The sequence below is a fragment of the Micrasema longulum genome, unplaced genomic scaffold, assembly GCF_059751315.1.
Source record: "Micrasema longulum isolate JH-2025_06_02 unplaced genomic scaffold, ASM5975131v1 h1tg000180l, whole genome shotgun sequence".
Taxonomy (NCBI): Eukaryota; Metazoa; Arthropoda; class Insecta; order Trichoptera; family Brachycentridae; genus Micrasema; species Micrasema longulum.
In genome coordinates this window covers 409670-423161 of record NW_028277385.1, presented here as the reverse complement: position 1 = coordinate 423161, position 13492 = coordinate 409670, and the positions used below count along the sequence as shown (strand labels likewise).

At 37.7% G+C, this 13492-nt stretch overlaps 1 protein-coding gene across 2 annotated transcripts in view; it reads left to right on the top strand.

Annotated features, from left to right (window-relative positions):
• LOC148283893 (uncharacterized) overlaps positions 1-11992 on the top strand; it is a 101608-nt gene extending 89616 nt beyond the window's left edge. For both annotated transcript variants that reach the window (XM_088243016.1, XM_088243017.1), the window contains one exon: positions 9841-11992. In XM_088243016.1, the coding sequence (XP_088099142.1) occupies positions 9841-10584 (744 nt within the window). In that variant the 3' untranslated portion in view covers positions 10585-11992. The remainder of the gene's footprint in view (positions 1-9840) is intronic.
• Positions 11993-13492: the final 1500 nt, after the last annotated feature.

Below are 13492 nucleotides of genomic sequence, written 5' to 3'. Positions count from 1 at the left end.
TAATACCTACCGAACTCGACTTCTATGAAACCGAACAAAGTTTCGCTTCTGTAACAATAAGAAGCTTTTCTATGGAAAGAATCGCGAGCTTAATTAGAAAAACCTTTCGCGGAACAGTTAATATCACTGATAACTTACAATGTTACATACCATATTTATTTTAAAACGGCTTCACAAAAAAGACGCATCGTTTTTTTAAAAAAAAACATATATCATTAGGTTATCGTTGTAACTAAGTGTAAGCGTACAGTACGTTATTTTACCGAATTGCCCAAGCTATCTCGACTAGGCAAAAGGTGCTAAGTCACCACCGCCCACTCGCATTTAATCCCATGTCGGGTCAAATAGAGTTACTTATCTTACATTCGGGTTTGTATCCTAGGTCAAAGAGGAGAATTTAAAAAGCGCCAGGTTCGTGATAGCGTGATGTTGCGATTTGGGCAGATAAGAAGTATTAAGCACTCGCCACTTACTTTAATGGCTCGAGTTCGACGATATTGTCAATATGGCAGAGCTGTGCCGGCTGAGCTTTATTAATGTCCGGGCTACCCTCGGCTGCTCCGCGCCTCTTGCCATCTGCGGGGCCAGGGCCGATATGGCCGCGGGCTGTAATCCTCGCGGAGTACCCGCCCGTGCTAGTACCGGTACTGACCGCGCCGCGCGCCGGTACAGTTCACTTCCGAAAACCTGTCATAAATAACCGCACGGCCACCGACGGGAAAACTAAAATGGCGCAGGCGATAGACCGATTCGCTGGAAAGACGGTTCGATCGGATCTAAAAGAATATCCAATTCGGTGCAGCGCTGTTCTCTCGTGTATTTGAATAATCTCCGAATCCCATTAGTTCATTCTCCGAACTGTGAAACTGATGTATCTCGAATACCACGCCCTTTGATTTATTTTTTTATTACTTCGCTCCGAAGCGATTCGAATGTCTACTTTGCGCCGTGGCTTAACACTCTGTCGAAAGTAGAACGAGGAATTTGTATAGCCCTTATAAATCAATGTTTTACCTCGAACGTTAAGCTCGCTGCAAAAGGAAATGTAGAAATAAATAAACATTGTAGCGCTGTACTTTTACAACACTTTTGACTTATTAGCGACGGCTTTAATCTCGTGTCAAATCAAACCGAGAACTAAACGGCGAAGTGTTTCGTCGGTATCCGAAACAATAAGGCCTCCTGCAGTGTGTAGTTTTCCTTCTCCGTGTTTATCCGCAATGATAATGTGGCGGTTCGCGGGAACCGAAAACTTCGGGCGGAACTTTTCCGCGTCGCAATCTGCGAGCCAGACCGCGCTATCATAACGAGTCACTTCGTGGCCTCGGCGAGAGATAACACGAAGCTTAACCGAAGATAATATATAGCTCCGGGATAGCGAATTACATAAAACACTGCACCGAACTCGGCACCCCGGAGATTCTTCGTTCCTTTATTTATAATTTAGCTAAAACTTGTCTATTGTTGCGTGTCGCGATATTAAATTTCGCTTGCGTTTATTATACATACATATTAGTATGAAAATAAAATTCGTCGATCAACTTTCCGTTTCAAATGTTAGTTCGATGTCACCGGTATTCGTACACATTTGATATACGACACACTTTCGTTGTATTTATTTATGTCAGCCGGAGCTATATTTGTGAAACATGTACCGCGGAACAATAAACCGAAGGACGTTTATTGGGGGACTGATATCGTTGTACAATTTTTTCTATGTTTAATGGAGAATGCGTAAAGAGAAATAAAGGATCTCGAGGTTTTTACTGGTCTGTTTATATCGGTTTTAAATATATTACATCGATTTGGCTGCCTTAACTTTACGTCTAAAAACCATTTAGGTGATATACCGTCGGCAATAATACGAGAAGTAACAAGTCCAGATAGATCAAAGAATATATAGTCGCGACTGATGATTTATTAGTCGGAAAACAAACATTTTTTAACTAAGTGCCCCACTAAAGCCCGTAAAAGTTTTTCCGTCCGTATCTGTCATAATATTTGCGGCCAGAGAAAAATGACAAGCGTCAAGGCGAGTGGGCTAAGTCGTGAAGTGAAAAGCAAAGTTGAAAATTTAGCTTAAGTCCCACACAGAGGAAGCTCCGCCATTAAGGCGAGGAAACTTTATAATGGATAACCCGCGAAGCTTTCCGATTTCGTCTCTCACTTCGGGCGGTTTATTAGGAAGCCGCTGTCTCAGGTCCGCTCCTGCGGGTGCTGGTCGCCCTGCCGACTCCGAGCATATGTGCCTCGGTGCTGAGTCGGCTATGGCTGCCGTCTCCCGTGGAGTGGCACTTCGCACAGAACACCACACTCGCCGTAGTCTTCCCTCTCAGCCACGGGCCAGAGGAATTATCGCTTTCTGCACATTCCACGTACGTTGATACTTTGACAAAGATTAAGTACAAGATCGAGTCTTTCGATTGAAATGCAAGCTGTGTAGTCACCGAAACACATATGTAGGTAAAGTATTATCCAAACTCGAGCGGAAGACTCCGAGTGTGATAAAATTTAATGTGCGGGTCATGCATTTCTGATTATTTTATTTAAAATATTACGATGTTCATTTACTTCTTTAATATAATGAATGCAATTAATGTTGCGTTGATGGGAGTCGTAAAACAACTGAATTACATACGAAAAAATATCATTTTTAAATACATCGGTAATGAGTACTCATTCCGCACATAAAATAGTTTTGTAATTCTGCGCTCGTAAATAAAGCTTTTATATGCTTCTGTAATTATGAATTGCTTAACAAATGTGCTATCTGTAGATATGCGCATTTAAATGCTTTGGTGCATATTCAATAAAAAAAGCTATAAAAATACTGGATTTGCGACTTTTGTAAATTCTAATGCAATCTGATTTTATGTAGCGTGAAACTTATACAACGTATAGGTACTTGAACTGGATTCGCGATTTTGGAAAAAAAGTGTGAATCGCTCAAATTACTCAAACGTACCTAATATATTCCATTTTTCTACTTTGAAGGTGTTCTAACACATAATACGGATCAGGTATCTAAAAAATAATTTCATTAAATTTTAATCGCTATTGAAGAAATAGCTTTCTTGTTATTTTTTATCGGCGTCGGCGCGACATTCGATGATCTCTCGTTTCTGATGGCTCTTAAGTAAACGTGATAGACAGTTAGTTAATATTTTTGAAATATGTACTCCTCGAGTATGATGACATCCGATTAAATCAATTTAACAATCATTATTGTAATTTTAATTACTGGATAAATTAATCATCAATTGTGTTGTAGATTTCATCTCGAATAGGGAAAGGTAAATTACAATCAGATGAAGGTCAGGAATTGATGAATAATAATCGATCGGCATTAAAGGTCAAGTATATAATCAGCGATTTCGTTATATCATTAGGACGGCAATAATGAATGCATAACAGTCATAGAATAATGCCGGGGGCAATAGATGATAGATTGCTTTACTTTAGCGATCTTTGAAATGGATTAACGCCACATGTTAGTTGATTGTGACTGAAAGAATTTGATTAATGGTAGCACAATGTTAAAGCAACATTACTTTTGGCACTTTATTTCCTGCAATTGCAGTTTTCGAGTCATTTATAAAAACTAAATATAGAAAACACGCATTTTTACTAGATCGTTAAACAGTAAATAATGTCTACGTTTATATTTTACTTTTATAAAAATTGGCAGAATATAATATATCATTGAAAGCGTAAAAATATTCTTATCCGACTGGGTCCTCGACGGAGTTCGATGGAGTTCAAAATATAAGTTATTATTGCATTTAATTGCAGCGCTCTCTGCATCGACCGGGTGTCATTAATAGAAAAGGGGGGTAGAAAATGTTCTCGATGGTACCTGTGCTTTGCTGTTTGTCTATTTTGAGTAAATAGTTTCATTGAATTAAGTCGACGCGGCTGTGTGTATTATGAAGTCGGGGGGATAGTTCCAGAGCAGCTAGACGCCGGGGGGCCCCATAATGGCGCCCTAAATCACGGGCCTTATCTCTTACTGCACCCAGCGCCCGCATACAGCGGCTACAGACGGCCAGACCTAGAGCCAGCCAGCGCCTCCATAAGCGTTAACCTTCTGAATCGAATTAAGGAACGAACAAACTCCGCAATCGGCCGATTGTGGAAGGAATAATAAACACAGAACACGTTGCGATATTCGTATTCCGAGCAAAGATATGAGAAGCCGTATAATCCAACATAATAATTCCAAAACCTTTGCATCTCCGGTGGCCCAAAGTACTCTACGTAAATTATAACTTTCTTGCCCTTTATCAATCCCTCTCTATTAATGAACGCCTATTGGGAAATCACAGTTTTAAACGTGAATCCGAGTTCCAGTTACAGCGTGGATTGATACAGCGTCTACCTACCGGCGAATGAAGGTTATTTCATCGTTCTCTATGGACGATTCCTTTACACAAATAAGCGATATTTTTCACATCCAATAAGATACGCGGCATGTCCAGGAAGTATGTAAAACACGGCATTTGCATGAAAATGCAGCTTTTCTCAAAGTCTTCCCATTCGCGAGTACTTTTATAACAATGAGCGTGTGTACTCGCGTATTACAAATGATCGCTCAAAGAAAATACGGTGTGCGGAAATCAGACGCAGCGTGGTGCGTTGAATACGTATCGCGGAATCAACGCCGGCATAAACATCTCGGTCCATAAACTGCTCGCACTTGTAACCTTGCACGAGTAGCACGTAAATAATATAATACTGGCGATGGCGTATCAAACTTGGAAGACATCGGTACGATCCATCAACGCTCGAGCTGGGGGTCTTGCCAAGTGCTAGACTAGCGCACATTGGATCTAGTACTATAGAACAGTAAACACACTGCGCCGCCGCTGTTGCAACTCTGTTGCACATTTCCACGTGTACAGAGGAAGTGCATTGAAACCGCCGCGAACCACATATTCTAATCACTCGGCGGACGGACTATAATCGCTTTTTTATTCACCACTCCCATGGTAGGCGATATAATTTATAATATTTTTTATAAAAAGTAACGTTCTTTCTTGTCATTTAAGGCATAATAAATTAATTATATCGCTTTAAAAGATTATTCTTCTTAGAAGATGGAAATTTGCTAGATTACGCTGTAGTATTTTTCCGTATTTAAATGGAAAAATTATTCACATCTACATTAACATATGCGATGTAAATGTTCACCCGAGTATCTTTATAGTTGCGAAGGAATACATTTGAATCAAATGGTGTATTTGAATTTGAGAAAAGCATTTGAGTGCGTGCACGCAGTCATCATGCGACTGTTCTCCGAAGTCCACATGGAACGATACTTATTTTCGGTCAAGTTATCCGCTACTTGTTCCGCTCAATAAAAATGCGCTAAAGGTGGAAACTGTAATAAATGCCGAGCATCTCGGTACTAGATAGAGCTCTTCACTTTCTATTGCTTAATCTTCTCAGATCTGAGAGTACCGAAGGAAGTGATAAGAATCTGGAGAAAACTTGGCTTTACACCAATTTTCAAAACCACCGAGTTTCCGCCTCCGTAGCACCACCTAAACCTGAGATCTTTTCATGCGATACTGGCATTTTTTACAAGTACTGCTATCTAGCGCAGTTATTATAATATTTATTGATGTTTTTTCTGTGATATACGATAGCTTTACTGCGCGCCTGCAATAAGACGCGGTTGATTTCCCAATAAAGATAACGCGGGTTATTTTAACTATGCCTCTTCTTCTCCATTTTGGATTAAATGCGGTGTGTGCATCATTAATCGAATATTGTCTCCCCTTAATCTCGAGAGATTTTCTTAGCTTATAGCACCCCGCATTATACTGCTCCGTAATTATTCCGACCGCGTCCTTCGTTTCCTGTTCTACAAATCACAGCCCCGTGGAACCCTACTGTACCTCACCCCCGCGTCCCGAGATGTCGGAATTTCACATAAATCCTCACTGGACCATCCTGCCCAAATACGAACGAACAACAACGAAAAACGCGATATAGCATTTTTTTCCGGGAACACTCTCCCGGGTACTTAAAGTACACGAAAAACACCATTTTACTATCCATCTGTATTTAACTTTTAGCCCTCACTGTGACAAATGATTTCGTAAACTTAGTAAATGATTCATCGAGTACTATTGTTATACGTTGAACTATTTTAAATGAGTTCATGTCCTCGTGTCGTCAACTCGTAAACAATCGCAATTTCAATGTTTTCAAAACGAATTTCAACTTCGGCATTGAAAAAAGTTAAAAACACAACTACGTGTTTATATTTCGTTTGAACTCGAACATCGGACAAACAATAGGGTTGTTCGGTAAATGGTATTTTTTTCAAATTTTTTTTTTTACATACACAAAATTATAATTTATGCAAAGTTGCTTTGACTGCCTGACTAGGGTTATTTACCCCGTTCTAAGACAGTCAAAAAAATATAAAAAACAGCAATCGATATATGGAAACAGTTATAAAAATACAAGACAAAGTAAAAATGGAGTAAAAACATGGTAAAAATGTAGTAAAAACATAGTAAAATTTTAGTAAAAACATAGTAAAAATGTAATAAAATCATAATAAAAATGTAGTAAAAACATAGTAAACATGTAGTAAAAAAAACGTAGCAAAAACATAATGAAAAAAAAGTAATAAATGTAGTGAAAACATAGTAAAAACCATTAAAATATAAAAATATGTTTATAAAAATATTTTGAAACTCAGTAAAATGCGAAATAAAAACAGAATACATTGTAGGAAACTTATTTAAAGTCATAGAAAAAAATGAATGTATGTGTAGCAAAAAACATAGCAAAATACCGAGTAGAAAGTGAAGAAAAAATATTAAAAAATAAAGTAAAAGATGTTATAAAAAAATAAAAATACATAGTTAAAACAAATTTAAAAGTCATGAGGATCTTAAAAATTTAATCAGTAAAAAACAAAAAATATAAATAATAATTTAAATTAAAACATGTGTTGGCCATCGCTTTATTGCCATATTGCACTTGGTTTTCAAGATTTTTTCCCTAATAAGTAGTGAATTAAGCATCTGCAGTAGATATGTACCATGCGTCGCGAACTCGCGTCTCGGCGCTGTGTATTTCCCTACAGCACCTTCATATTGCATACGGACAGAATGTTGATATTGATATTGATACCGATTACCGATGGCGTCCGAGCTGTGCTCTCTCGAGGACTCCATAAAAAATTCACGCACGACCGCACGATGCAGAATGAAACCGTAATGAATGTATTGTGTGTAACATTATTTTGATAACAGAACTGAACGTTATTATTATGTGCGTTAAAGTCTTTATTGAATTCCAAAAAGGTCCACGTCCCTGAAAGTTGTATCGGGAATAAATTATCCGGAACGGCGAAATAAATTGTCAATATTTATATCGGCGACGTTTGAGTTCCGCGGTGAATTGCTAATGTACCATAGCCTATACCCGCTATAAGTGGAATGATTATCATGACTCGGGACTGTGTTTTGCACTACTATAATATAATGACATTCAAACGTAGTTCAGTTCTGATATCTATCCTTTTACTTTTTATACGTAACTCGATTATTACAGCAAAAAATCTCGACGCAATAATTAACGATAACCATTTTTTATACCGATTACGTTATAAGTACCTAGTACCTACCGGGTTCTTAACAATGAGGCTTGTATTATTATTTTTACGCCTTGTTTCGGTCCTGTGACTGCGAAATTTAAAATAGATTGACGGATTACTGATTACCAGTTCATGTCTCGGATTCGTTTCGAAGCAACAACGGCGCGGCGGTAAAACACATCATAGTCACTTATCATTATACTTGTCCCGCCTTGTACGCAGAGATCGTACGCAGAATAATACAAATTGCCATTAGCGATTCAGCAAGGGCAACTGGTTTTATTTCCTGACTCGGTTCTATCGTAACTCTTCGCGTGCAACCGCTGGCTTTGGCAGAATATAAACTGTTGGATTTAAACAAAAATAATACATTTTTTATTTTGTATTTTATCCAAACCCATCCAAATTTAGCCAAGAAAATTATTCGAGATTTGCGCTATTGATAGATAAGTTGCTCTGTTTCGTTGATATTACAAAATATCATCGAATATCCAATTCGCCGAGGGGTTTTGAAATGTCACCTGCTCTTTCAAATGTATCAAATATGACATCTTGCTGTAACATTTTCTGTAATATATTATATTCGTATACGAGATGTTTTGGGGCGCTATGCCTCCCCAATAACCTTCTCACCTCGTGGCATATATTTGTCCTTGACATATCACGATATGCTCTGCCGCGTTTGTACTCCATTTAACATTTAATCCTTCGGTGATACCCTGCGATTCTTCGCTATAGTCTCCTTTTATGTACTACTTTAATATGATATTTACTTCCTTATTTCAAATGGCAGTTTTCCATTTATACTGTTTCAAATGCAACCATAACGTCGCAAGCACAAGTTTGTCATTTAAAAAGCGTCCAACAATGTTTGTGATCTCTCTTTCGCAATCGGCTCGTTCGAAGGTGTGGCGGATCCCCGCGAATAATTTATTTTATAATCTAAGTCAGATGCGCGCTTTGCGGTGTTGATTCTATAAAAACGTGGTATTTAGTCATAAATACTTCGGGGTTTCTTTTCGAATGTTCTGTGGCATTTGAAAGAATAATTTAAGAAAGTATTCAGTGGTTGTGATCACTGATCTCACATGCCCGATGAATTCCTGACATGTTATTCCAGCCTAATACCTTCGTATTTTGTGTTCATCAATCTCTCCCACCTTACGGACTGTTAACACGCGAAGGATGTGTTCGATGGGTGAGAAACCACCACACAGAAGGACTAGCGGTGTAATAATTATTGTTGATTATTTTCTACTTTTCAGTTCCGCATGCTTAGGCTAGATATCGCAAAACATGATCCGTTTGAGTTCTACTTTGCTTTGATGTTCGTATACACGAGTATATATATATTCAATTCTTTAGAGACAATATTTATGCATAGAATATCATTGTGGTTTGGGGAATTTTTTGCAGGAGCACAAATTTGCCCAGATTATACCTATTATTCCAAGATTTCCTGGTAGGTCGCGTAATAATTATCACTTCTCATTACAATATCTTACGTTCCCTGCACTTGACTGAAGTGCACGGCTCATAATCTAACCTCCATTTATTTTATGATCAAGATAAAACTTGGCAGATATAAAGCAGTATGCAACAGAAAAACTATATTATACAAGTCATAAAGCCGCCACAACGTGACGCATAATACTCATGCTTAGTTAATTTTCTTACCATACTTGCTCTGCTTGTATTTTGTATAAAAATGACATAAATTTGCCTTTAAGTAAACAAGACACAAGTTATAAACTTTTTTTAATTCTAAAAGCGTGTGACATTTTTTATCCTTAAACGTCAATCTGACAATATTTACACTAGAAGATTCCTTTGTATGACGCCAATAATACTGTTTGAAAAAACCTTTTCCCTCATTTTAATGTAGGTAGTATTTAACTGCTTTAACTATATACCACATTACTGAATTTAGATAAGAGTGCAATGCGAATCCCCTTTAAAAAATACTCATCATTTTCTGATGAAAACTTTGAATATACAAACACTATCTATCATACCAACATATGGAAAATATTAATTTTTATTTATTTTATTTTTATTAATTGATTAAATAGACTTTTAAAAGGGTGATTAAATGTTCAATGTTCCTAGAGTTTTCATTCTTTTGCTTTTCCAAAAACCTTGAAATAAAAATTCCAAGAAAATCTAATCAGTATGATTTTTAGCTACCAGTTTAATTAATTTTCTTATTTCTTTTTTTACAGACGAAGAAGAATAACCCCAACCATATCAAGAGGCCGATGAACGCGTTTATGGTTTGGTCTCAGATCGAACGCAGGAAAATTTGCGAACACACTCCAGAGATGCACAATGCGGAAATTTCCAAACAGCTTGGCAAACGTTGGAGGACCCTCGATGATTCCGAAAGGCAACCCTTTATTGACGAGGCGGAGAGATTGCGTCAACTACATATGCGTGAATACCCAGACTACAAGTATCGCCCGAGGAAGAAGACGGCCAAACCCGCCACGAAAACAGTGTCTCCAACTAAAAGAGCTGTGCGACCCAAGCCGATCCGCGAGAGAAACGATTCTAATAATAATAGGGGTTTCACGACGGAAACTCCGTTACCACCAATCGAACCATTCATACCACATCCCACGAGTGCTGCAGCCAAGGTGCCGTGTTCTCCTTCGTGCAAAACACCTGATTCACCCGAGTCGGCGTCGTTTTACGAGGATAACACCCTCATCGGAGACGTATCCCTCGGCACTTCTAGCGCGAGCGGTGCTCAGTCCATCGATGAATTCCAATTGGAAGCCACATTTTCGGATGTCTTGGAATTCGAGCAGATGGACTATGAAATCGACGGATTGGAATCTGTAGACTCCAGATCTGGATCTCATCTGCAATTTTTCAGTCCTCCTGAAGTGTCCGTAATACTATCAGAAATAGAACAGGAAGACTGTATCTACTGGACCCGCAATGTCGGCTTCACCTTACCCTGAGCTATCGTAGTGGATTGTGCCGTTTCTTTACCCGGATCTTCGTGAGTCCGCATCTATATTTTTAAAAAGGACGATCTCGCTCTTGTACTGCGGATGGCCACGCCACCGCCAATTGTTGCGAGACGCGTTTATATATTTTTTGCCACATTAGAGTGCCTAGATCCATTTCGATTTCGAAACATTTGGATGTTATGTACAAAGAAAACGTAGTCTTAGATTCGGGCTAACTCTGAGTTAGTCGTGTTGGGTTCGCGGCCAGGGCTCGGGCTACCTCACGATACCTCGGCTTCGTCCGCCCACCTGGGAACTGCTCCGACCGGCTCCGACCGGCTCCGACCGGCTGCGGCTGTAGATGTCGCGGTTCGCAGCGTCGCTTTACTAGAATTCATATATCTGTACCTTTTGAGAATTACAATAATATTATGTGTACACAAGTACAGAGCGCTATTTAAAGTGGTATTGAGAAAGTGAAGTAAGTATGCGACATATCACTGGAGCGGCGAATGTGAGGGCTGCACTAGTAGAGCGGGTGTTCCGATCTCACGTGGTCGGGGCCTACTGGATTCCGACTGAACCCTAGCCCTAATAGTCCAGCCACCACATTACGAGTGCCCTTTTCTTGTTCACTCAAAATACCATTTACGTTCAATCTCATAAGATTTTTTACTTACTACCTACGTACTGTAATTACTTTTTTTACGTTCTATACGATATGAAACTTCATGCTTTATTTAAAATAATATACATCTAGTTTTTTTACAGTGTTTTATTTAAAATTAGTCGAACTAACTTTTACTTCAAGCGTTTACTGTAATATGTCAACTGTTGAAATTATCCTCAAAACTATTTTGCTCATGATTAATCTAAAACTTCAATTTTTCATTCAGCAGTAATTAGCAATTTCTCCTTAATTTGATTAATACAATCCTGCAATAGTGATTTGCTGGGTTTTCAGTTATTGTTTGTTTTGTATTGTATTGATTATTTAATATAACAATGTAAAGAACATTGAAGTTTTGTAATAAATTATCTGATAACAAGGGATTTAAATTATAAAGTACTAATAACAACTGTAACGAGAACATTTCTCAATAGCATTAGATTTAGCGTATCATGTGAAAATACTAATTAATCATATGTGTCTAAATATCTTTTTTAAATGTATACTTTTAAGGATTGCAACCAATGTAGTGTGTGTGAACATTATATTTATGGCAAAGTATATATTTTTATCGGCTTGACGTGGAGTTGGAATAGTGGATTTGTGTGCAAAATAACGGCCTTATCTACCTATATAAATAATTTGAATGTTAGCTTTTTCCGTTTTCCTCTATTACAGATTCCTTACTAGTAAATCTTATGTTATAATATTGTGAACCCGATGCTCTTGAACAAAAAAATAAATAAAGCGAACAAATTTTTAATCAATGTGAGGAAATGTATATTTTGCACTGTTTATTCCTAGATAATGATGGCCATTTTTGTTTCATAACTGACATACTTATTTCATTGATAATATTGATGGTCGTTTCTGCCAAAGCGTAATGTGGTGTTAATCGAACACTAAAATTATTATTTAGCAGAGCGTCGATTGTCTTATAAAAACTTCTTCATATTTTGAATATCTACGTGTCAGAGAAACAAAAATGGTTGCATTTTCCTTAATTATTTATATCTGAAAGTTTGTAAAGTTGTTGTTCCAATAAAAAAACCATTAGAAGATTATAATATATATATATCTATATACTCTATATTTATATTGCAAATCATAACATTGCAGTAGTGTTAGTTCACGTAAATGTGCTTTTGTGTGCCCAATGTGTAAGCCTTCTGAACCTTCCCAGTTAGTTAAGAGTTGGAAATATTTTATAATTACTACTAATAAACTAAATCCTTCAAAGTAGGACTATCCGTTTCCAACGCAGTAATTTATTATGATTATTGCAGACTAAAGAGTAAGATAGATCATCGAATAATGGTTACGTTCGATTGTCATGTGACTAGGTTTCCGGTCAGTATTTGGATGGAAATAGCAATTTAAAATCAGAATTTTGAAGATTTATCTTATTTTTTAAGACGGCGGGGATATTGTTGATCTCATTATATTATTCGCTTATATATCCTTTAATCAAAATACCGACCAAAAATCTTCTGATGCTGATTCGATATTCGAGTAGTGTCTATTTAATTTAACGAGTATAAATATGGAATTTGTGTATTAGTTTCAAATTTGAAAGAATTTGTATGTGTCTATTTAGCTGTTACGATAAATACTACCAGGAACGTCCGTATGCCAATAACGCGTGCTGGACTTAATATTTGCAGATACTTTATTCCGAATTATAGAACGCGTCCAGTGTTGAACGCTTTTGCCTTTAGCTTACTTCGATTCTAATAAATTTGAACGTTGTCGTGAATATGTAATATAAATTTGATTCACCCATTGGAATTAGATTGCACGAGTACTAAAATAATGGCGACATGGGATATTAAAGGTTCGCATGTTGTTAGACGTAGCACTGTTTTAACGCATTATTGTGAAATATGAGAACTCTATTTGAAATTATTATCGAGAAAATGTTATGTGAAATTATATTCACGGGACTGATGTAAAAATTTTAGCTTTTTGTTACGAAGATGAAACATTTTCGGTTTTTTCATAATGTTAACCCGTCGGCATCGCTTTCCTCGCGATCTCTCTCCGCAAGCGTAGGCGGGCGTCGGCGTCGGCGTCGGTAGTGGTCGTTTAGGGCTCGGCTGTAAATCCTCCAGTACCTCGGGCTCCGCTGGGCGCTGGGCGAGATCTCGCATACCGTACAACGATCCTCTCGAGGAATGTTTACAAGGAAAAGTTGTTTCGATATTATAGGTGTCCAGGCGCTAACGGCTGGACGAGTAAAACAGGGGT